The 26,706-nt window shown below is 40.3% G+C and overlaps 1 protein-coding gene across 4 annotated transcripts in view; it reads right to left on the reverse strand.

Moving 5' to 3' along the window:
* Nucleotides 1–2,060: 2,060 nt before the first annotated feature.
* The window catches only part of HTR7 (5-hydroxytryptamine receptor 7), a 97,802-nt gene continuing 73,156 nt past the window's right edge, over nt 2,061–26,706 (reverse strand). The window contains exons 2-3 of one of the 4 annotated variants that reach the window (XM_061402772.1): nt 13,028–13,786; nt 2,061–5,584 (exon numbers count right to left, since the gene is read on the reverse strand). In XM_061402772.1, coding sequence (XP_061258756.1) covers nt 5,542–5,584; nt 13,028–13,786 — 802 coding nt within the window. In that variant the 3' untranslated portion in view covers nt 2,061–5,541. Of the gene's footprint in view, nt 5,585–11,484; nt 11,832–12,775; nt 13,787–26,706 lie in introns of those variants that run through there. The other 3 variants (XR_009733747.1, XM_061402773.1, XM_061402774.1) reach the window with 3 other exon arrangements.

Raw genomic sequence — 26,706 nt, forward strand, 5'->3', positions numbered from 1 at the left:
GAATGGCCATCATCAAAAAGTGTACAAATAATAAATGCTAGAGAGAGTATAGAGAAAAGGGAGTTCCTACACTGTTGGTGGGAATGTTAATTGGTACAGCCTCTGTGGAGAACAGTATGGAGATTCCTTAAAGAACTTAAAAAAGATCGATTATATGACCCAGCAATAAGGATACACAAACCCAGTGTTCATTGCAGTGCTGTTTATAATAGCCAAAGCATGGAACTTGCATCCATCAACAGATTAATGGATAAAGATTTGACACACAAACACACACACATACACACACACACATTAGCTTGGTGCAAAAGTAACTGGTTGTACATTGTTGAACTTTGCTGTTTGATATTGCAATACATTCTTAAATAAATGTCATTATGTTATACATTATTTTCATGAGCATTTCTCACTTTATGTTTTTTTGCTAATGAGTAATTACTTGCTGTTCATTTTATATTTATCTTACACGGTGGCTCAGAGGTTAAAGCATCTGCCTCCAATGTGGGAGACCCAGGTTCGATCCCTGGGTCGGGAAGATCCCCTGGAGAAGGAAATGGCAACCCACTCCAGTATTCTTGCCTGGAGAATCTCATGGACGGAAGAGCCTGGTAGGCTACAGTCCACAGGGTCGCAAAGAGTTGGACACGACTGAGAGACTTCACTTTCACTTTCACTATAGAAATGACATTAGACAAAAAGCCAATTTGAGTGATTTTTTAATTTCAGTTCAAAACGGGTTGTAAAAGAGCAGAGACAACTTGCAGCATCAGCAATGCATTTGGCCCAGGAATTGCTAATGAACGACAGTGCAGTGGTAGTTTCAGAAGTTTTGTAAAGGAGACAAGAGCCTTGGAGATGTGGAGCACAGTGGTCAGCCATCAGAAGCTGACAAAGACCAACTGAGAGCAATCATCAAAGCTGATCCTCCTACAACTACACGAGAAGTTGCCAGAGAACTCAGCATCGACCATTCTACGGTCATTCAGCATTTGAAGCAAATTGGAAAGGTGACAAAGCTCGATTAAGCAGGTGCCTCATGAGATGACAGGGAATTTAAAAAATTGTTGTTTTGAAATATCATCTTCTTTTATTCTATGCAACAACAATGAGCCATTTCTCAATGGGATTGTGACATGCAACAAAAAGTTGATTTTATATGACAACCAGCCGTGACCAGCTCAGTGGTAAGACTGAGAAGAAGCTCCCAAGCGCTTCCCAAAGTCAAACTTGCACCAAAAAATAAGTCGTGGTCACGGTTTTGTTGTCTGCTGCTGGTCTTATCCACTACACCTTTCTGAATCCCAGCAAAACCATTTCATCTGAGAAGTATGCTCAGCAAATCGATGAGATGCACTGAAAACCGCAAAGCCTGCAGCCAGCATTGGTCAACAGAAAGGGCTCAATTCTTCTCCACAACAATGCCCGATTGCACATCACACAACCAACGCTTCAAAAGCTGAACGAACTGGGCTACAAAGTTTTGCCTCATCTGCCATACTCACCTGACCTCTCTCTCACCCACCAACTACAACTCCTTCAAGCATCTCACAACTGTTTGCAGGGAAAATGCGTCCACAACCCACAGGAGGCAGAAAATGCTTTCCAAGCGTTCATGAAATCCCGAAGCATGGATTTTTACATTACAGGAATAAACAAACTTCTTTCTTGTCAGCAAAAATATGTTGATTGTAGTGGTTCCTGTTTTGATTAATAAAGAGGTGCCTGAGCCTACTTATAATGATTTAAAATTCATGGTCTGAAACTGCAATTACTTCTGTACCAACCTAATACACACACTACATTATCACTCAGCCATAAAAAGAATTTGCAGTAACCTGGGTGAACTGAGAGAGTATCATACCAAGTGAAATAAATCAAAGAAAGACAAATTTTATATGATACCACTTACATGTTAATCTAAGAAATATTACAAATGAATCCATTTCTAAAACAAACAGACTCAGACACAGAAAAGAAACTATGGTTATCAAAAGGGAAAGGGATGGGGGAGATGAATAAATTAGAGGAGTATGAGATAAACAGATAAACACCACTATATATAAGATAAATAACCAACAACGATTTACTGTATATTATAAGGAATGATATTTAATATCTTATATAATAAGTTATAATGGAAATAAGTTGAAAATATATATATAACTGAATCACATTATTGTAAACGTGAAACTAACATAAAATTATAAATCAACTATACTTCAATTTAAAAAAAGAAATATTTTTTGCCTTCTATACAAGTTCCAAGCATGGTGCTTGGTGCTGGGAATATTGGTTAAAAAAAAAAAAAAAAAGACGCGGTTCATGCCCTTGAAGAATTACTAAACAATGAGAAAACATACATAAAATCAATAATTGAGAACAGAAAGAAAAAATTCCAGGCAGAGGAGGAAAACATGTGTGAAGATACTCAGATAGGGAGGAGCATGGACTGTTTTTAAAAATTCAATAGATTCGTAAACATTTCTATCCATTGAATGAGAACTCACAGGACAACTGAAATGCTAAAAGGAAAATTCTCATCATCCCCAGATGCCATTCAGACATTATTATATTTGTTGTTATTGTTGTTTAGTCACTAAGTCACGTCAGACTCTCTTGTGACCCCATGGTCTGTAGCCTGCTGTAGCTCTCTGTAGTTGGCTGTCCATGAAATTCTTCAGGCAAGAATACCAGCGTGGGTTGCCATTTCCTTTTCCAGAGGATGTTCCCAACCAGGGGTCAAACCTGCGTCTCCCGCAGAGACTGAACATGCATCTGTTACACTGGTAGGCAGACTCTTTACCACTGAGCCACCAGGAAAAACTATTATTACCGCAATGCATAAACTGTTTGAAAAATTGCCTGAATTTTCTATTTGTCTTGCTGAGGTAATGTCTATAATCGATGAATCTAATAAAATTACATGAAAATATGATCATCAGAAGCATTTACAGGCATCTCAGGCACGTGACACCACGGTAAATGCTTTAAGAATTTATGAAACAGTTTCCAGAAAACCTAGGTTCTATGAGTGCCCCCTGTTTAATATTTACAAAATAAAATCAAACACTAAGGCAACAGTCACTAAGTTACTTCTTAAGTAGGCCACTTCCAAAGTTATCATTTCCCAATATTCGGTCTTACCAGAAAATAACTGATACCCTAGAGTCAGAAGAGAGATTCGTTATAATAGTCATGGTTGCTGAATCGTCCAAAAATACATATAAAATTTTTAAGTGATTTTCCCAATTCTTAGTTAAAAGCTGTACCTTTGGTACAAATTACATCATAGGTGAAATAGTATAAATTGTTTGACATTTTTTCTCATTCTCTCCCAGCTTCTACTTTTTCTTTTCCTTTGGCTGCTAGGCATGGAGAGTACAGTATCCAGTGACAAGCCACTGTAACTAAGATGAGGCAGAGAGTGCAAGTCAGGCAGGATAAAGAACCAATTTTAATAACTAAGGTCCTAATAAAAAAAATTAAACACCTATGAAAACCTGAATCAATCCAGTTAACCATAAGGCCCTGACTTAAACTACAGGAAAGAAACACGTCGCTCCTTAAAAATCTCTGTTGTGCTTACTATACGACATGGTGACAAGCTGAGAAAAGTCTGCCTTCTGATGTAAATTCCTCAAAAGTAAGGACTTGCTTTACCATCCTGGTTCCCTCAATGTCCCCAGTGCTGAATGCAGCAGGAGCCTAACAAATGCTTATTAATCAAATCAAGGAATGAACGGTCACTATTTTTAAAAAGTTACAAAAAGGATGCAATTAAGTACAGAACTACCTTAGCTACCTGTTAGGATTGCAGCAAATACATAAAGTCTGCCATTGTGTTAGTCTACATAGAGTGACATTTGTAACATCAGACCATCAATTAAAAGTCATTATTTAAGTTGCTTTATTACAGCTACAAATAAACTTTATTTGATGTAATGTAATAAAACATTTTCAAATTTAACAACATTTACCTGACCAGGACGACTCAGTTAAATTATGGATATAAGTATATACAGTTACTTCAGCAAATCCGCGGTTCAGGAATTGGTACAAGCTTTATCAGAAAGGACAGTGCCCACCTCCCCTTTCAAAGAGGCAGACCCTTCCTTGTGTGTGATAAGAAGCGAAGTCAGTGAAAGTTGGAAGAAATCTGCCATCCCTGCTGGAATTCCACATTATCCTGTGAGAAAACAGCTACACATGTTGCAGGAAAATAATATTCTCTTTCCATTCTCTCTTGTCAAATGAAGGTTTGCATTCATTTCGTCCCCTTAGAAGTACTCTTCTCTGATCTACTTTCTGTCTCCCTAACTCATAATATTACATAGAACCATTAAAAAAAATCCCAGGTACAAAGGGAACTTTTCCATGTCCTGACCTGCCCTGAATATCTACCACTTTGGGAAGGACCGGGGACGAGAACAGAATTGACCAGGCACACATGTGATTTCAGATACAGAGAACACAAATACCAACCCTCTAGACGGAACAGAATGGTACTACAGAGGCTTCCCAGCACTGCCCCACGTGACCGCCGGGGCACACATACACCGCTGCTCAATGAGAATTAGCACAAGGACGCTCCATCTCCAAAAGCATCACGGCCTTGCATGGAAACCCCACTGTTACCATCCTTTCTCCCCCAAACCTCAGAGTTAGCAGCCAGCCCACAGGCCCACAGCACCGAGGTGTAAAGGACAGTCACAAGTTCTGTGCCAACCATCGTGTTCATGTCCAGGGCAGGGAGGCAGCTCTCGCTCTCCATCCAGGGAAAACTCCTCACAGGAGGAATGCCCCTCCCTTCTCAGGAGCCCCCAGAAGAAGAGTGAGCGTGATTTAAAAAAAAAAAAAAAGCTTTATTCAGGTTTTAAGATTCTCTCCATCCTGAGCTCTGTTCCTGAGTTACTCCAGAACGAGAAGCGAGTTAACAAAGAAAGGAGGCTGGTGGGGACATCACAGGGACCCTGTAAAAAAGCCAAACTGTTTGACAGAAGCTTTGAACAGACGCTGCTCTGGGAGATCATTTGTAGTGGCTGATGACAGGGTTCTGTTTTCTAATGTGGACATGCAGCGTATTCATCACTAGGCTTACCGCAGTGGGCTGAGGAAAACACCCTCTGTCCCACAGCAAAATACATCTGTCTCATGAATGATTCCTGAATATTCACCACAAGGCCTAGACTCAACAGCATGAGAAGTGTGCACGGGAACTTCATCACTTGCACAGACTTGAACAGAAGCAAAGCACCAGAAACTGTGTTCTTTCTGGAACTCAGTTCTGTGTGTGCGCTTACAGCTGAGCCGATCAGGCCATTTTCACGTGCACACAATAGCACGGATCCACAGAAAACAAGGAGAGGTCACCATCCCTCTCACGATACACTCTGAACAGTGGATATACTTTGCTGGTCATGTCTTAGCCATCCCAAGAAAGGACAGACGCCGCATTCCATTCCGAAGTCTCGGCAAATGATTGCGTTCTGTTTCCACCTCTGTCTTGCCTTGTTTATTTCATCTCCATTATTCTGCTTTTGATCATGAATCATGACTTTTTTTTCTACAGTAGTCAGAGTTTTGTCTACAAAGAGAGAGAGAGGGAGAGAGAAAGAGGACGCAAGAAAATGATTTAGCAGAACTGTCATTGTGAGTTGTTTTGTGGTGGGTGGATTTAATTCTTACAGCATTTGATAATTTGAATTATTTGTGGTTTCTAAGGGGATATGAGCATCTAAGAGGGAAGAAAAAGTGCTATGACTTTTGTCGTACATTTCATAACATCTACAAGTTGCAGAGGCCTTAATATATTTGCAAATCAGCTCCAGATAACCCATTTAGGAGTTCACTTTTATAATACAGCCCCAAATGGCTCTATTCTCAATAATCCTTTCAAAATACTACTGCACTTGCTGTACCCGAAAAGAATAATGGTAACTGCAATGGGAAGTGTCCTCCCCTTCAAACTTAGAAGGATGCATTACAGTAAACCCTGTGTGTAGAGGCCGAGAAGCCCCTCCTTCCTAGCTTCCTTCCTCCCAGGTTGACAGAAATGGCGTGAGTCAGGAGAAGTCTTGGCCAACAGCTGAAGAAAAGTCCCTTTCTCCTTAGTGCAGAGCCAAATCCCTCTAGATAAACGCCTCTAACTCAGTACCTTCACAAGACGTCTCAACTTACCAAACTACATCTCCGTGCTTGAGAGCTGGGTCTAAGAGGGTTCGGGGCCTCTGCCTCCCCGTCCCATTGAAAGTGCCTCCTCACCTGGCTGTCAAGACTTGATGAGTGAGTCTCCCTGGTGACAGGATCAGTTTCTCCATAAGACACCAACTCAATTTGTTCCTCACCCCCACCACGGTGCCTGAGGGGAAGCACCGTGCTCCGGCTTTGACCCCCGGCTCCAGGCTGCTGGGCAGCTAGGAAAAGGCACTGAGAAGAGGCTGTGTCCCCTCCAGGGCTCCACACTTACTCTTGTCCCAGGGCCTCTGCCTCCTCCCCACAGAGGAGACTGCAGTTCCCCTGAGGCTCACAGCGGCTCATGAGCTTTACTGAATGCCACCAGGCTCCAGCACCATCTCTGAAGCTCCGCTTTCCTCACAACCTACCTGTTAGTTTCCAAATGTCCAGACATCCTTGGTCTCTTTCGTAGTCTGAATGCCCACCTTCCTCGGGCAGGCCTCATCACTTTTACGTTGGTCTCCTACCCATTTCCCTTCTCCTACTGTGAACTCCTATTTATCCAGTAGATCTTTTCTCACTCCAGCTCAAAAACCTTCATTTCTCTCCCTGCCCACGTTGCCCACATGCCCTCCAAGTTGACCCCAATCTACCCAGCTTCCAGGTCCTACTGAAGACACAGCCAAGGGTCTTACTGTGTCTCTGTCCACTTCTAAGTCCCTCTGTCCATACTGTCCCCTCTTCTCGGAGTAGCCCCCAACCCACCTCGACCCCTGCCATCCCTTAATCCCACTCTTTATTCAAGACCCACCCCAAAGATCATCTCCTTCATGATGATATTCCCTTCATCATGGATACTTTCTTCCTAAGACATCCCCCTGAGGCTTATTTTTCTTGTAGACATGTTTATACTACTTGATTTTATCTCGTGCTGTGTGTATTTACTGTCTACTAAGAAAACAAACAAAAATATTAGAAAGAAGCAAGTGAGGTCAATTGCCTGCCTTTCTTACTTTAAAGAGATGCTGCAAAGTTAAAATGTAGGCAAGTACAAAGCAGGAAGTGAACAAGTTATTATTAGTACTAATTGATGATTTAATAAAAATAAAGAGCTGAATTCCAGCTAGTCAATGATGAGGAAAATACTACTCAGGGGAAAGAAAATTAATGAAACAACCAACTTTTTGTTTGGCTTTGTCTTTAAGATAACATCCTACCACAGACATCCAGGGTTTCAAGAGCCGTGATGTATCTTCCCAATTTTCAACAGGACCCATTTCATCTTATTTTTTTATAATCACTCCTAAGTGATTCCTTGCCCATAAAGACAAGGCAGATTCACTCTGAATTCCTAAGCTTCAGTACTCACCATGGAGCAGCATTCAGGACAAGAACTCAAGATAACTCTGCTATAACTGCAATGGTTAGGGACTGTAAGAGTCTCTTTGCTAGGAAGAAGGGAGAAGGGAAGGCAGAGCTACTTGAAAACAATATTATGAAATTTTTTTACACGGAAGTATTTTAGAAATTGCTGTTCAATATTGTTCACAGTAATGGTGTTGAAGAACAAAAGTCATCCAAATGTGACACTTAAAAGCCATTTCACTTTTTGGCAATTCAAAGCAAATCCATAAATAAAGTCATCAAATTAAAAAAAAAAAAAAAAGTCCCTGCTTCTATCACATTATCACATTTGGTTTTATATTATCAGTATTTGAATACTTGTGAAAAGGTGACAAAGACTGTAATTTAGGGTAGTACATTATAATTACCAGTGAAGTATTTATAGCCTTTTCCCTCTATTCACTCCCTAGCCAAGGAAGACTCCCGAGTGCCTGCCAGACTCCTGAGCCTCTCGTTATGCAGATCAAAAAAATGGGGAAATATTTGGAAGTAGCAATACACAGGCTAGTAGATTGTTTATACAGGAAAGGAGGAAAACTATTATATAGGAGGAAAAAGAAAGCCAAGAAGATGGAGTAGATTGTTTATACAGGAAAGGAGGAAAACTATTATATAGGAGGAAAAAGAAAGCCAAGAAGATGGAGTTGGGGCAAAAGTAAAAGAGACTAGAACCTAAGCAGCCAGGGGAGGGGGGGTGGTGGAAAGAGGGCTGGAGAGATTGGAAGGAGCAGCCCAGAGTCTCTAGGTTGGCCAAGAAATGTGTGTGCTAGAAAGACAGGGAGGGGGAACAAAGGCTTGTAAGATTTGCTGTGAGCTATGGACTGGATGCCAGATCATTATTCCAGAGACTCGAGTAGAGTTAGAGTTGATTTGGGTTCTCCAGCTGGTGTTTACTTGAATGCGGCTGTGCAGAGCATGGACCATAGGGAGAGTTCTGGTCACTAGTCATTTACTAGCCACCACTCCCACCACGTCTACAGCCACCCCGCCCACTGGCTCTGTGAGCTTCCAGAGGCAAGGACTGCCACTCATTTGTCCTTCTATCACTGCCATGCCTGGTGCCATGCCTTGTACACAACAGGCTCTCAAATATTTCTGGAGAAAACAAGCCAATGAAGAGATGCCTCAATTCCAACCTCTACCTTCTAATTCATTCCACATGATACCACCAAATCAGTCTCATGGTTTTGGTGACTCCGTTTTCCTTACTTGCAGAGATTTGGCCAATGGCTTCCTTCTGCCCACAGGAGGATTTCTGAACCTTAGCATTATGGACATTTTGGGCTGGGTAATTATTTGCTGTGGGGGCTGCCTGAGTAAGATAGGATGTTTAGCAGCATCCTCAGCCTCTACCCACCAGATGCTAGGAGGTCTTCCCCTTCCCTATCTGAGACAACCAGAAACATCTTCAGACATTGTCAAATGTCCCTGGAGTGCAAATTAACCCTGGTTGAGAACCATTTGCCTACACAAAAAAAATCCCTAAAATTTCTGGGGCTAGAATGGAAGATCCTTCATAATTTAATTTATTTGATCTTTCCATTATGATCTCTAAATCTCCCCTACAACAATGCTTCAGTCAGCCTGTCCCTTGCATAAAGTCTCACACTGACACCTCTATAAGAAATGTCCCCTTCATGAGGAATGTCATCTCTAGTCTCCTGTAGACATAAATGCTTTGACCCTGATAGTCATACTTGAGCCCATATCCTTTAGGAAGTATTCCCTGGTCAGAGGTAAGGAAATCACTGAGTTATTTTCCTCTCCTTTGAATCTTATAGCTTTTCCTGTCTCCAACTTTCCTTGTGTTCTCAACACAAAAAGACTAAATGAGTTTGTGTGTGTGTTTACATATAGTCTGTACGATAGAAATACATGCGCTATGGCAAGAAAGACATCGTATGTTTTCTGTATCCTCCTCAATGCTTGACACAGTTATAAACAAGAATTCAAAAATGAGTCCTCCCACATTGGAAGGGAAAAGAAAACTGCCTGCCATAGAATTTTTTAAGTAGCAGCTATTCCAACTAATTAGAAATCTCCTAGAGTTAATGAATACTTAGGTCCATCATCCCAAATAATTTTAACATTCCATAATTCTAAATAAAATCAATAATTAAACATTTAAACAGAAAGAGATATAATGAGGACACAATCATTTTCTGAGACCAGGGGAGAGCAAACTATGACTTGTAGGCCAAACCCAGATTGCCACCTGTTTTTGCAAATAAAGTTTTATTTGTATACCACCATATTCATTTGGTTACTTGTGTCTAGGACTTGTTGCTCACTACAAAGACAGAAATAAGTATTTTCAGTGGAGACCATATGACTAGAAAACTTAAAATATTCACCATCTGGCCCTTCAAAGTGAAAGTTTGCTGATCCTTGTCTTAGATTAACAGGAAAACTAATACCTAAGACTCCACACTAGCTAAAGATGCGAAGGCAAATACCTTTTGATGTTATGTTAGCTGATTTAAATACTTTTATAAAAGTCATAGCAGCATGGAAGTTAAAAATACATTTGAACACAGATGTCTTGCACTCAAATGCAGCTCCCCATGTAGACTTTGAAAAATTATTTGACCTCCCCAACAGAATGAAGATAAAGGAAACCAACCTCCCATAAGGTTTTAAGAATTTAAATGCCATAACTCACATGGAGTGCTTAGAAAAATATCTGAGAGTGAATCATCAATAAATGTGGGTAACTATTATTTTAAACTGAAAAACCTATTTGTATGATGTTTGAAAAATTAGCATTTTTTTGAATTATGTGTGGATTATTAGCTAAAGTAATCGATAAAATTATCCCCGAGTTCTTTGACTGTGTAGAAGGAAAACTAACACAGTGGTGTTTTCTAGTTCAGCACCTCAGTGGTTCTTTCCTAGTTTCTACACTGGCTGCTTAACTGGACCCCCTGCCATCAGTCTTTTTATTTTATCTGCCCTTCCCACTGCTGCCAGAGAGACTTTCTTCAAACACACCTTTCAGCATGTTACTCCTGGGAACTGAAACCAACACGCTTTCCAGCTCCTGCGCTGAACAATTCTGGAGCCAGGCAAAAGAACCCAGTACTTGTTACAGGAAAGAGTTGCTTCTAAAACATAAGACTGCACACCAACTGAACCAGCTTACTCCTCAAGACTGACAGTTTGCTCATTAAAAGTGGTTTCAAGGTCCTCACTCAGCTGTACCCACCAATCCAAAGTTATCACAAATAAATTCTGCCCAGTCCTCACTTCTCTGCCCTAGCACTACCCAGCCCAAGCTCCCAAACTCTATCAATAACATTTGTTATGTCCTCATCAGAGAAATGACCAAGACTCCGTCAAGGAGGTGTCCTCTTAAACTGCAGTAAGTCTAATAAACTTAACTTACTTCTATTAATGGGTTTTTCTAAACATCTTCTTAGTGAACTAATGGTTAAAATCCCTAGCTCAAAACATCCACAAGCTCATTGCTACTATAGACTGAAGTCATCTGACAAGTAGTGCTACCCATGTGTTAAGAGCACATGCATTGGGCTGATTCATACCATACCTACCACTCGGACTATGTAATCTTAGGCTGTTAGTTTATGTCCCAAGCCTGTTATTCCTCTGAAAACTGGGGGTGCCAGAAGCAACTAGTTTACAGGTAGAATGATAAACACCCTGATAGCATCTGGTAGGTACTCAACAATTGTTAAAAATTATTACTTGGATTATCTATTACGTGTCAGGCACAAGATTCTACAAACAGAAATTTGGCTAAGACATGGCTCTTTCCCTGAAGGAATTTAGAACCTGGTCCTGGTGGATAAGCACTAGAGGCTGATTCAGTAAGAATCTTATAAACCTGGAAAGATCCTTGGGAATATAGGTCGCTCATTGCATATATTCTGAAACCAAAAGACTGTATTCTTTTATAATGAAATTTTATTTATTTTTTGATGCAACATGGGGAATTTCCCCAACCAGGAATCAAACCTGTGTCCCCTCCAACGGAAGTTCAGAGTCTTAACCACTGGACCATCAGGGAAGTCCTTGTATTCTTTCAAAAAAGAAAATCTAATTTTTTATTATGAACAAGTTCTTATATACAAAACAGGGTATAGAATAGAAGTAAAAATAAATACCTGTGAAGCTATTTCACAGCTCAAGAATTAGCATATCTGTAGTCTTACAACTTTGAGTTCCTAGGACAGGAAATGATGATCTCTGGTTTCCCTTATCCATATTAGGGAGATGTTTCTGCCTCCTTCATCCTGGTGATGAGTTAGAGAACAAGCTGAGTTCCTTGAGGTTTTCAGAGTCGTCTGGTGTGTATCCTAGTTGGGAGCTCTGGAGTCTACCATAACCCATGAGGGTACTTTGGGACCCTATTCCCCTGAGATAGCTGAGAGCACAGAGGTCTCCTTGGCCACCTTGATTACACATAAAAGCAGTCTAGTATATGGACAGCATCTGGAGGTAAGATTCACATGATGTGGGATCTAGACCCCGAGGTACCACTAATCACTGCATGATAGCTCACTCGCCATGACCCAGTTATGTCTTCTGTCAAAGGAAGGGACTGGCCACAATGACGGGGAGGGTCCTTCTCAGCTACAGTGGTCCAGGGTTCTCTGGCCAATTCCAAAGAACAAGGTTCAGTGAAGAGGGACACCTCTTGTCTCACATTCAACACTGATCTATTCTCTAACCAGCACCTTCTATTTCTTCAATCTAGTTTATTTCCCCTCAGTTTTCAAATATGAAAATGTCTCCTCTACCTCAAATTTAAAACAAGACCTTCATTGGACCTGATGACTTTGCTATGCTGTCTCCTTCCTTCTTTACAATACCAAATTAATCCACGTGTGTTATATTTCCTTACCACCATTGGCTCTTTGCGGTCCTTTTCCAGATTCCAACGTCCTATTGTAATTGCTTCTTAAAAAGTCACTAATTGCTTCCTAGACAAACTCAACAACTCTCTATCAGTTCCCAACTCCTAAAGCTGGGTCGCACTTTCTGAAAACTCTATCTATCAAGACTTTGCCCCACCCTGGCATTTCCCTACACTAACCACTCCCTACTGCCTCAGACTACTTCTTTTCTCTTTACCAGATGTAAGAGTAATAGCAACTAAAATGATATTGTTACAAGAATTAGAGCTATAAGGACCTAAGGTGAATGTTATTTTCAGAGAAAGGAGGAAAAACATCACCTTCCTTGTCAGCCATGGCATCAATTGCGATTCATCAGCAAATCAGTCTCTTCTTCCAATCCAACTGAATACCTATCTTTGGCTTTTGGAACTCTATGGGGTGGAAGACTACAGTATTCTGGACTCAAATCTGATACACTTGGGAGAAAATAAGCTTGCTACTGGTTCTGGAAGCTTTCTGCCATGTGCTTCAGAAAGGAGGTCCATGAAAGGGTTGGGGGGATAGAAGGGAACAGTGATAAATGACCTTACAGCACAAGCTCAGGTCTCTCGGGCCTCTCGGCGAGCTTCAGGGCCTCATGCATGCCTGCGGCCGAGAGTTTCCGGTTGATATTCCGGTACTGGCATTGGAGCAGGCTGCGGTAGGTGGTCCTCAGGTCCCGGTTGAAGAAGGCATATATAAAGGGGTTAATGAGAGAGTTTGCATAGCCCAGCCACAGACATGTCCTCTCCACCCACAGCGGGATGCAGCTGCAGGCGATGCCGCAGATGAAGGGCCTGGCGGTCGAGAGGAGGAAAAACGGCAGCCAGCACATGGTGAAGGCCCCGACGATGATGCCCAGCGTGGTGGCTGCTTTCTGCTCCCTCTTAAAGATGGAGATGTTTTTCCTTTCGTGTTTGAGAAGTCTCGAAAGGTTTGCACACTCCTCGACCTCCTTCTGGAGCTTCACCATGCCGTTGAGGGAGATGACGCTGTCGGGCTCCTCCGGCCGGGGGAAGCCAGGGAACTTGTGCTTGGCGGCGCTCTTCCTGGCGGCTTTGTAAATCTGGTAGTACATGAAAAGCATGACGGACATGGGGATATAAAACGCCACTGCGGTGGAGTAAATCGTGTAGCCGAAGTCCTGGCTGATCAAGCACACCTTGCCATCGTTGACGTTCTGAGCCCAGCCAAAGAGCGGCGGTAGAGTGATGGAGGCGGACAGAAGCCAGACGGAGAGGATCATCTTGGCCATGCACTTCCCGTTCTGCCTCACAGGGTACGTCAGCGGCCTCGTGATACCAAGGTACCTGGGAGAGAAGTGGGAAGAGAACACATGACTGCCGTGATCACAGCTGATCGACTGGGGAGCACCACTAGGCTATGAACCCAGGAGCTCCCTTCCTTACAGTCCCTTCTAGGCAGGCATCTGTCTTCCCATTTCACAGAAAGGTAAACTAAGGCTCTGAGAGGCGGTGTATTTTATTCCAGGTCACACAGCCAGCCAAAGGCACTGCCAGCACTCAGCCTGAGCCCTCTGCCTGTAATGCTGGGCCATGCTCTTTTTACACCTTGCAGCCTCTCACAGTCTGTGTGGTCAAGGACCAAAGACTCAACATCTGCCTTCGCCCCATGACTGCTGCCACTGAAATCAGTCAGGAACAAAATGTCAAGCCTGGTGGGATGTTGCGATACACTCTCACAGGCTAGCCAAGGTCTACCACACTCAGAGATTATTCACCCACTGATCTCCACTGTCTGAATTCAGACCAGCTCTGAATTCATTTTCACTTCCCCTTTGCACTGAAATGAAAGCACTTCTCTAAGATCACAGAGATCTGTGAGATATTTAGGAAATCCTAGGGTTTGGGAATGGAAAGTAGCAAGTGATCATTTTTTTTTTTATCCCCAGAAAAATTCTCACACAAGAGTAATGTCCTAGGAGCAATCATTAGAAAATAAAAACAGCCTGCCTTGTCTTTCCAGTTCTAAGGAGGATCACAAGGAAAAGCGTAATTCTGAAAAATATGAGACAAACCCAACATTTCCTCTGTGCTTAGTTCTATACAGAGAATAAATATTTCTGTGTGTCTGTTATCAAGGATTTATAATGCAAGAGAGACTAAGCAAACAGGGAAAACATAGTCAGCAAGATGTTCTGCCAAATGCTTGGTAGCTTTCAGCTTTCCAAACCTGTTTTCTTCTCTATATTTAATGGTCTTAGCTTCTATTTGAGAAGGGATTCAAAGAGCACTTGATAAGCCAAGATAAGTAAAGCCTGGCCATTCTTGAAACATCAAAAGGAAAGGTACAGAGAATGACCAACTTACCAACATGTTATTTCTTGAAAGTCTGTCACTTGACGGGTTGGAGTTTAAAAAATAATCGTTTTTGTGCTAGAAATACCCTCACACATTATGCTTGAATTATCTCACAAAAGTCACTTTCATAATGAAAATTAGCATCAATGCAACACTTACAATAATGTAAAATTGAACTATAGTAACAAAAAAAAAAAAGCAGCAGCAACCAGATTTGCTTATTCAGTGACAATATTCATTCATTCATCCCTTTAACAAATATCAACAGAGTTCCTTCTATATGCCAGGTGCCATTTTAAACGCTGGAAATATGAAACCAATGAAAGAGACACAAACCTTGAATGCAGGCACATGGGGAAATCCTGCAGGGGTGAACGGGACTACTGAGCTTGTGGTCATGGTAAAGTGACCCCTGACCCCTCCCCCCAAGCATGCAGGTGTCAGTGGGACCAGTTCTTCATCCTCACTCCTGCCTTCCTTTGTCCACAATAAAGCTAGCCCATGAGCACAATCTCTAGGGTTTTCAGCTGTAACTAGGATTGTGTTTTGCCTCCCAGATAGAATGAAGGATGAGAAGGAAAGGGGTTTTCCTGAGAACTCAACAGTGAGAGCTGAAAAGGGAGGGAAAAGAGAAAGGAGGAGGAAAGGAGGAAGATCAAGAGTAGGTTAGTGTGAAGTAGCTTTGGCCTGGAGAAGGCACTGGCAACCCACTCCAGTACTCTTGCCTGGAAAATCCCATGGACGGAGGAGCCTGGTGGGCTGCAGTCCACGGGGTCACTGAGAGTCGGACACGACTGAGCAAATTCCCTTTCACTTTTCACTTTCATGCATTGGAGAAGGAAATGGCAACCCACTCCAGTGTTCTTGCCTGGAGAATCCCAGGGATGGGGGAGCTTGGTGGGTTGCCGTCTATGGGGTCGCACAGAGTTGGACACGACTGAAGCGACTTAGCAGCAGCAGCAGCTTTGGCCTTATGTGGAAATGTCTGAAATTATCTGAGTTTTAAGCTATGGGGCGGGGGGGGGGGGGCGGGCAGGGAAGGTACATAAGGAAACCCCTGAAGCAAGATGTTAGAACTGACGAGAAGCTTAAAATCAAGCTCATCTGTGCCCTATGGCTGAATGCAGAGGTTCCACTAAAAAATAAAACCTCTCTCTGTCTTTGCTTTGGTTCAGGGGCTCTCTCCAAGTTTTTCCTGCTAAAACTGTCTTGCAGACCTCTCTTTTTGGACCTAGTTTTTGCCCTCTACCAACTCCTGTGGATGGAGCCTGGGCTCTTTCCAAGATTCCCTAGGCAGCCTTTGCTAGGACTTGGACTTTGATCATCTCCCTCTGACTGTAGCCACAGGCATAAAATGCCAACCAAGCCTGGAACTGGCTTCCAGGATTATTGTATCAACCCAGGCTGCAGGTCCAATGAGAGAGATTAGTTCCTACAGTTTCTTACATGGCCACCAGATGGCACTGTCAGACCATCTTACTGGGGGTTGGGATGGTGGGTAGTTGGAGCAGTAAGTGCTGGAAGGAGGAAGGAGGATTACTCATGACAAGATGAGAAATTATACTGTATTTGTGGGGTCATATAAAAAATTAGCAAGCCTGGAACTCACAACCTGGTGAACTCTAATTCTTGAGGAAGTCGGTTCAGTTTTCCCTTCCATCCTTCACATTTTCATTACTTAAAAAGGAACTTATACCTTAAGGCTTAATTAAATTTAGCTTCTCTCTTACGTTAAGTAATATCAAATCCACAAAGATTAATCCTGAGAGGTTAATTAATTGAGTATCAAAGGACACATCAGAATATTAAATAATCTTATAATAACAGCATACTTACTCATTCTAATATATTTAGTCTGACTTATATTACATTTCAGTGATGAGGACTCAGTCCTTCCTGGATATACAAATTATATTCCATAAACTTGCCTATTTTAGGCTCTATTCTATAATCACCTCAAGTAATGTTCTACAATAAGGGAATTATATTTTCTTCTTTAGTCTCCTGGGTACCATCTAAGACTTCTGAAAGCTAAAACCAACCAAAAGATGATTAGGAAAAAATATGAGTGCTCATTAAAGTGTCTGGAAATAAAATAAATAAACAAAAGTCAATAGCTTTCTAAAAAAGGATTAACAGATAATTTCATGGAAGAAAATAATTTCATTCACAACAATCAAAAAATTAAAATATCTATATAAATCTTTTTAAATGATCAGGGCCTATATAAAAGAAAACATGAAATGCTACTGATAGACCTAAGAGAATCCCTGAATCCATAAGAAAAAAATTATAAAAAAATCCAGTACTATAAAAGTGCCACTTTCAATTAATGTAAAAATATCATAGAAGTCTAGTTGAAAATCCTAGCAATTCTTTCGTTAGCTTGACCAAATGATTCAAGTTCATCAAGTAAATATACAAAAGTAGACAAAATCCAAAAACAATGAAAAATGAAGGCATATTTATAAAAAATAGCATAAATCCACAGACATAAAAACTGAATAATAACTATTCAGAAATAAATAGATCAATAGAACAAGATAGATCCCAGAAGTATATTCAAAAGTATAAGAGAATTTAATATCAGAAAGTAAGTAATTTTAAATCAGAGTATAAGATTAGATATTCATGAAGTCTGACAACTGGCTAGCAATTGAGGTAAAAAATAAATCTGAATTATCTTTCTTCTTATTCAAAAATAAATCCCAGATGGATGAAAGATTATCATGTAAAAAAATTAAACCCTAAGACTGCTACAAGGAAATACAGATATTTCTGCAATCCTGCCAGAGGTCATTATTAACCTTTGGATACAAAAGCTTGATATTATAAAATGATATATAAGCTTGAAACTATTGATAAATTTTTGACAAAAATTTGACACGAAAATACAAATAAATAAGAAACATTTTATTTAATTCAAAAATCACTATGCACAGAATTAAAAGTCAAATGAGAGATTTGCAGTCCAAAGAACAATATATCAATATTCACAGATCTCTTACAGGTCAGTAAGAAAAATACAACCATCCTGATAAAAATAGTGAAGCAATAAAACACAAAAGAAATAATATTCTATAAGCACTCGGAAATATGTATGACTTCATTAATAATTAAAGATATGCAAATTTTAAAATAATGTTAGAATTTGGAATCACTTGTCAACTTTTAAGAAAGACAAAACCCAATATTGGGAAAATGTAAAAAACAAGTGTGCTATCTTTTTGCCAGTGGGAGTTTCAACTGAGATAAAAGTTGGGGAGGGCAGTTTGGTAATTAATATACATCAGCATTTGTCTTTTAGCTCCGCAATCAAGACTTCTAGGAATCTGACTTACAAATATAATTGTACAGGTGCAAAATGGTTACTGTGCAAGGATATTCACTAAACATATAAGAAAGAGAGGAGGAAAAAGATGCGATCTAAACATCTATCAATAGATATTTTTTTGTGTGTAGGTACAGACACACAAAATGTGTAGGTATATATATCATGTTACCATTAAAAATGATGAGATATATATCTATTTATTGATATTAAAAAGCCCAACAAGAAGTGGATAGGAAATGATGACTAGCTCTAAAAGACAAGTAGTAGAATATCATATGTTGTATTAACCTGTTTATATAAATCTATGTGTTTTCATGAGTGTGTGTGCATGTGTATGTACTGAGATGTCTAGAAACATATCTACCAAGATAGTAACAAGAATTTTAACTGAGTTTTGGAGATTTAAAAATTCTTTCTCTTTGTTTTTTATGCTTAAGTTTTAACTTTACATAATTTTTTTTAAGTCATTTTAATTCTAAGAACAAAATAAAAGATCTAAGAGGATTCTGTGATTCCTAAGTCACATAAGTGATTTTGGCAGCAGAGATAATCTGGTTTAAAAGTCTGACAATTAAATCTTAGATAGTTTCATTTGATTCACTTTCAAAAGTGTTTTATTACATTCGTAAGTTCATACAAAGAACACAGAACTTACTGGCATCTGAAATCCTATAATTACTATATAAAGTAATACTGGTATTCAGGAAAGTGTTTGTCCAAATTATAAACTGATCCTCCACAATCTTGTATAATACAAATCTTACCATCAGTGGGGGGGGCAGCCTAGATTGATTCTAAATATTCCCTTATATGCGTGGCTAACATTTGTCAAACTAACATTTTATGCTCACTGTTAATTAGAAAGCGGGGTGCTTATAAAGCCTTCAGAATCTTATTTTTAAATGCATACAAATGTGAAAGTACAGTAAATCTCAAAGACAAAGGCAGCAAAGTATTATATAATTGAGAAATGTATGCAATTCACATTAGGGATTCCGTTAAAATGGGGTTTAGAGAAAAAGAGGATTAGAGAATTATTATATACATGGAGAGGGATTAGAATGCAAATTAACTCTGCTGCCTGTCTTCCATTCAAACTGTATAGAAATTATAAATAATGGCTCTTTAATTAAATGGCTTCTCCTGAGTTTTGTTAATATAGAATAATCATTTATGGGGTAAGGAAACTGGGTAGAATTACTCTGAAATACATTGGTTTTTTTTTTTTTTTTTTGGAATGTTAGGCTTTAAAAAGGTCTGTACATTTAGAAGACCTCTTCTGTGAGACCTCCTTCCTTACAGTAAGTGAAATTCATGGCAATCTCCAGCCTACATCAGTGGTTCCCCAAATTATCAGATTATCAGAATCACCAAGAAGCTGTTGAAACACAGACTCCCAGGCTACCACCCAAAGACTCCCTTTCAAGGTCTGGAGACCCTGGGCACTTTATTTGGGACTGATATTTCTAGTTCTTTATCCCATGTACTTTTAGAGTCATTGTCCCTCATTCAGTCACAAAGACTTTACATGTACGGTATGAATGGCTTTATTGTTACTTTATATATCTCATCTTAATCGTGTGCTTCTAGTCAGGTCTAACAAAACCATCATGAATCACATTTCCAGTGTCTCAGCCATTAGTTCTATCTTTCAGAACTGTGCTAAATGAAAATAAGATAAGCATGGTTTTTATGTCTTGATAAAGTTGTAGATTTTTTTTAATGTGTAATACACAGCAGAGTTTTGTAAAATCTTTCTGACATGAATTAAAAATAAATATTTTTTTACAATAAGAAATACATTTTCCACCATCACTCAGTACAAATATATGTACTGAGTTGGCCAAAAAGTTCATTTGAATTTTTTTCTTAAGATTTTTGAAAAAACATGAAAGAACTTTTGGGCCAACCCAATATTTATTTATGCAAATTTAAAACTGATGCATGCACATGTATGTACATCTATGAAGGTATATAGATACAGATGCATATATTTACATATATGAAATTCAAACAAAATTTTATTAAACCATACTTACCATTACAACTTGCAAATCACTCTCTTCTACTGTATGCTATCCAACTTCAGATTTTTTATATCTGGTCTTAATGTACTAAATTGATTTCAAGACCCAATAATGAAGCATGTCCCGAGTTTGAAAACTGTGTTAGTTGCTCAGTCGTGTCCGACTCTTTTGCAACTCCATGAACTATATAGCCTGCCAGGCTCCTCTGTCCATGGAATTTTCCGGGCAAGAATACTGGAGTGGATTGCCATTCCCTTCTCCAGAAGTTTGCAAATTACTGACCTCCAACAAACATATGGAAAGGTGTTAAATATTATGAGTCGTAAGGGAAATGCAAAGTACAAGCACACTGAGATACACCAGCATGTATCAGAACAGTTAGAATTTAAAGTAATGATGATGATGACAATAAGAATAATAAATTATGATGCCAAGTGTTTTGTGAAGATAAAGAACAACTCTGATTGTCATGCATTGCTGGTGGGAATGTAAACAGATGTAGTTACTTCGGGAAACCATTTCTTAACATCTTCTAAAGCTGAAATAAATATATGTATATATATATACATTTCTTTCTCTATGACCAGCATTCTTCTAAGTATACAATGAACATGCATCAAAATATGCATATAAGAATGTTCAAAGCAGTAGTAATGGTAATAAGCCCAAATAAAACCAACCCATTCTGCATGAATAAAAAAGTACAGTTCTACAACAGGAGAAGGGGTACATAAACTGTGGTACATTTACACAGTGAATTCTATAAAACAACAAGAATGAACCAACTGCTGTATCAACATGGATGATTCTCACAAACATAACTGAACTAAAGAAGCCAAACTCAAAAGAGAACACAAGGTTCAAAAATAGCCAAGACGAATCTACGGTGACAGGGGCCAGAAGTGTCACTGCCTTGAGGGGAGAAGACATGCTCTGGAGATGTTCTGTTTCTTTACATTCCTACCAGCAGTGCAAGAGGGTTTCCTTTTCTCCACATCCTCTCCAGCATTTATTGTCTGCAGACTTTTTGATGATGGCCATTCTGACCTGTGTGAAGTGATATCTCATTGTAGTTTTGATTTGCATTTCCCTAATAATGAGCGATGTTGAGCATCTTTTCATGTGTTTGTTAGCCGTCTGGATGTCTTCTTTGCAGAAGTGTCTGTTTAGGTCTTTTCCCCACTTTTTGATTGGGTTGTTTGTTTCTCTGGTATTGATTTGTATGAGTTACTTGTATATTTTGGAAATTAATCTTTTGTCAGTTGTTTCATTTGCTATTACTTTCTCCCACTCTGAAGGTTGTCTTTTCACCTTGTCTATAGTTTCCTTTGCTTTCCTTTGCAAGAGCTTTGAAGTTTAATCAGGTCCCACTTATTTATTTTTGCTTTTATTTCCATTACTCTAGGAGGTGGGTCAGAGAGGATCTTGCTTTGATTCATGTCATCAAATGTTCTGCCTGTGTTTTCCTCTACGAATTTTATAATTTCTGGCCTTACATTTAGGTCTTTAATCCATTTTGAGTTTATCTTTGTGTATGGTGTTAGGAAGTGTTCTAACTTCATTCTTTTACATGTAGCTGTTCATTTTTCCCAGCACCACTTATTGAAGAGGCTATCTTTGCCCCACTGTATATTCTTGCCTCCTTTGTCAAAAATAGGGTATCCATAGGTACATGGGTTTATTTCTGGGCTCTCTATCTTATTCCATTGGTCTATATTTCTGTTTTTGCGCCAGTACCATAATAGCTTGATGACTGTAGCTTGGTAGTATATTTTATCTGTATGTGTGCATAGATCCGTTCATTTTTAGCCACTCTTTTTTACATTCTTTTCCCACATGGGTCATTACAGAATATTGAGTAGAGTTCCCTATGCTATATGGTAGGTCCAAGTTATCTATTTTATCACCCTGATACCAAAACCAGATAAAGACATCACAGAAAAAGAAAATTATAGGCCAATATCACTTACAAACATGGGGACAAAATTCCTCAACAAAACACTAGCAAACTAGGTACTTCCTGGTGGTGAAGAATCCACCTGCCAACGCAGGGGACACAGGTTCCATCCCTGGTCCAGGAACTAAGATCCCACATGTTGTTGCAGTTGCTTAGCCACTAAATTGTGTCTGACTCTTTTGCAACCCAATGGACTACAGCCTGCCAGGCTTCTCTGTCCATGGGATTTCCCAGGCAAGAATATTGGAGTGTTTTTTGGGGGTTTTTTTGGCACCACCAAGAACACTGGTGCCATTTACTTCTTCAGAGGTCTTGCTGATCCAGTGACTGAATCCACATCTCTTGCATTGGCAGGCAGTTACCACTGAGCCACCAGGGAAGCCCCAAGATCCTACATGTTTTGGGGCAACTAAGCCCATGTGCCATAACTACTGAGCCAGACAGCCCTCGAGCCCACAGTTCCCAACAAGAGAAGCCGCTGCAATGAGAAGAGCGTGCACCACAGCTAGAGAGTAGCCCCCACTCCCCACAGCTAGAGAAAGTCCGTGAAGAGCACACGCACTGCCAAGAAAACTCAGCACAGCCAAAAATCAATAAACATTTTTTTAAAAAATACTAGCAAACCAGATCCAACAATACATTAAAAGGATCATATACCACGATCAAGAAGGATAAAACTATCTTTAAAACAGGGTTCTACTATACTTTTAAACCATTTTCATCAGTGTGTCCAAGCTGTAATTATAGTTAAAACCAGTAAACAATCTAAATTCCCCATTCTGACCTTAGCATTGAAGAAAAAAGTAAGCGGACAAGCAGGGACAAAAAAGCGACAAAATTCAAAAAATTTGGAAACCGTAACAAAAGCTTTTTCTTCTTTGAAAAAGTAAATTATAAAACAAGATACAAGTTTCCCTTTAAGGAGAGAATCAGACAATTAAAGCAAATCACTTAAAAGTACTTTTAAAATATTCATATATTGTTGCTACATAATTAATTACCACAATTCAGTAATTTAACACCAATTCTGCAGTTCTCACAGTTCTGTACGTCAAAAGTCTGGACACAGTTCAACTGGGTTGTCTACTCATGGTTTAATGAGGCTGAAGTCAAGATGTTACCTGGGGTTGAGGTGTCATATGCAGCTCAGAGTACTCTTTCAAACACATGTGGCTGTTGGTAGAATTCATTTCCCAGTAGCTGTAGAACTCACAGAGGTTGCCACCTTCAAGCATACCAGGACAGCACTGGCTGCAGGTCTCAACCTGTTTGATCTTTAGACCCACTTTGAAAAGGGCTCACCTGATTAGATCAGGCCCCTAACATTCAAGGGGAAGGAATAAACAGGGCATGCACACTGGGACCATCTTAGAACTCTGCCTACACAAATACTTCGTCATAACAGAAGCTAAAGATACAGAAAATATCCTACCACAGGAGTTCAACAAAGACCTATTTCCTACCTACTCAAGTTGAGACAAGCCTTCCAGTGAGACTAATTTTGTCTGTAGTCTATCATAAGGCAGTGCTTTTCTACTGAATTTTTCTGTCATTCAGTGCAAACATATAAATTATCTTATTGTCAACTCATTTATTTAGCCATCTGTTATGTAAAACTCTCTATGTCATCTACTAAAAACTATCAAAGGAAATTTTTAAACAATTACAGAAAGTCATGAAAATGAACAATACGGGAGATCAATAGTGATCCTTACATTACGCCTACTGCTAATCACTACAATTGTATCTGAACTTTATTATATAATCAGTTCAGTTCAGTTGCTCAGTCATGTCTGACTCTTTGCGACCCCATGAATCGCAGCACGCCAGGTCCCCCGGTCCATCACCAACTCCCGAAGTTCACTCAAACTCATGTCCATCCAGTCGATTATGCCATCCAGCTATCTCATCCTCTGTTGTCCCCTTCTCCTTCTGTCCCCAATCTCTCCCAGCATCAGGGCCTTTTCCAATGAGTCAGCTCTTCACATGAGGTGGCCAAAGTACTGGAGTTTCAGCTTTAGCATCATTCCTTCCAAAGAAATCCCAGGACTGGACTGGTTGGATCTCGTTGCAGTCCAAGGGACTCTCAAGAGTCTTCTCCAACACCACAGTTCAAAAGCATCAATTCTTCAGCGCTCAGCTTTCTTCACAGTCTGACTCTCACATCCATACATGACCACAGGAAAAACCATAGCCTTGACTAGACGGACCTTTGTTGGCAAAGTAATGTCTCTGCTTTGGAATATGCTGTCTAGGTTGGTCATAACTTTCCTTCCAAGGAGTAAGTGTCTTAATTTCATGGCTGCAGTCTCCATCTGCAGTGATTTTGGAGCCCCCAAAAATAAAGTCTGACACTGTTTCCACTGTTTCCCCATCTATTTCCCATGAAGTGATGGGACCAGATGCCATGATCTTAGTTTTCTGAATGTTGGGATTTAAGCCAACTTTTTCACTCTCCACTTTCACTTTCATCAAGAGGCTTTTTAGTTCCTCTTCACTTTCTGCCATAAGGGTGGCATCATCTGCATATCTGCGGTTATTGATATTTCTCCCCGCAAGCTTGATACCAGCTTGTGCTTCTTCCAGCCCAGCGTTTCTCATGATGTACTCTGCATAGAAGTTAAATAAGCAGGGTGACAATATACAGCCTTGATGTACTCCTTTTCCTATTTGGAACCATGTCCAATTCTAACTGTTGCTCCCTGACCTGCATACAGGTTTCTCAAGAGGCAGGTCAGGTGGTCTGGTATTCCCATCTCTTTCAGAATTTTCCACAGTTTATCTATTATATATTATATAATAGACTCTGAATTTTCCCACCAAACAATTTTCCCACTCAGAGAAATAGAAATGGCAAGGCAAAGAGGGAGCCCAAATTTACTAACAACAATAAAGGAAAGGATGGCATAAAACCTTAGCCAAGAAGTATGAAGATTACAGGAAGGAAAAAAATATATAGAGAGAGAGTTATGTGACTGTACTCAATTCAGTTCAGTTCAGTCACTCAGTCGTGTCCGACTCTTTGCAACCCCGTGAACTGCAGCACGCCAGGCCTCCCTATCCATTACCAACTCCTGGAGTTTACCTGAACTCATGTCCATTGAGTCGGTGATGCCATCCAACCATCTCATCCTCTGTCGTCCCCTTCTCCTCCTGCCCTCAATATTTCCCAGCAGCAGGGTCTTTTCCAGTGAGTCAGCTCTTTGCATCAGGTGGCCAAAGTATTGGAGTTTCAGCTTCAACATCAGTCCTTCCAATGAACATTCAGGACTGATCTCCTTTAGGATGGATTGGCTGGATCTCCTTGCAGTCCAAGGGACTCTCAAGAGTCTTCTCCAACACCACAGTTCAAAAGCATCAATGCTTCAGAGCTCAGCTTTCTTTCTAGTCCAACTCTCACATCCATACATGACCACTGGAAAAACCATAGCCTTGACTAGACGAACCTTTGTTGACAAAGTAATGTCTCTGCTTTTTAATATGCTGTCTTAAGGGGCTTCTAATCCCACCTCACACCAAGAAGCAGTACTGAAGAAAGAAGGTAAGTGAATAAAATCCTTGAAATTATGTCTGTGCATACTGCATGCTAAGTTGCTTCAGTTGTATCCAACTCTCTGTGACCCCAAGGACTGCAGCCCACCAGACTCCTCTGTCCACAGGATTCTTCAGGCAAGAGTACTGGAGTGGGTTGCTGTGCCCTCCTCCAGGGGATCTTCCCAACCCAGGGATCAAACCAGTGTCTCTACGTCTCCTGCATTGGCAGGCGGGTTCTTTACCACTAGTGCCATCTGAGAAGCCCAAAACTCTAACTGTGCTGTACTTAGTCATGTCCAACTCTTTGCGACCCCATGCACCGTAGCCTGCCAGGCTCCTCTGTTCATGGGGATTCTCCAAGCAAGACTGTTGGTGTAGGTTTCCTTGCCCTCGTCCAGGGGATCTTCCCAACCCAGGAATCGAACCCAGGTCTCCTGTACTGCAGGCAGATTCTTTACCATCTGAGCCATCAGGGAAACCCAAGAATATTGGAGTGGGTAGCCCATCCGTTCTCTAGAGGATCTTCCTGACCTAGGAATCAAACTGGAGTCTCCTTGCATTGCAGGTGGATTCTTTACCAGTTGAGCTACCAGGAAAGCCCAAAATTCTGACTAGTACCCTCCTCTTCGGAGACAAGCAAATTGGGGTGATAAGAAACTAGTGTTAAAAGAAAAAGTGATGAAAAACTATCATGTACCAATTGTACACAATTTCAGCAAAGATTAGAGGGGCACCATAATTTGCTCTCTTTTAGGACACTGGGATGAACTGGAACACACCAAGGTTTGGAAGGGGTAACCCTTAGCTAACTGGAAAGTGCTCAGGTCCCGGACATGGATGAGAAGTCAGAATAAAGAACAGTCCTCTATTAAAGGCCACACGTGACTGCAGCGAGGTCCACTCCCTTCGCTTCCCCCAACTCTACACCTTTTTCAGGCTACAGAGAAGTCGATACAGTAAATGGTGGCCTAAAGGATAAAATTAACTGAAATCAAATAGGAACGAATATCAAGAAGAGTTCAACCACATTGTGTCAGAAGAAACATTAAGTTTTAAG

This window comes from Bos javanicus, chromosome 26, assembly GCF_032452875.1.
Source record: "Bos javanicus breed banteng chromosome 26, ARS-OSU_banteng_1.0, whole genome shotgun sequence".
NCBI lineage: Eukaryota > Metazoa > Chordata > Mammalia > Artiodactyla > Bovidae > Bos > Bos javanicus.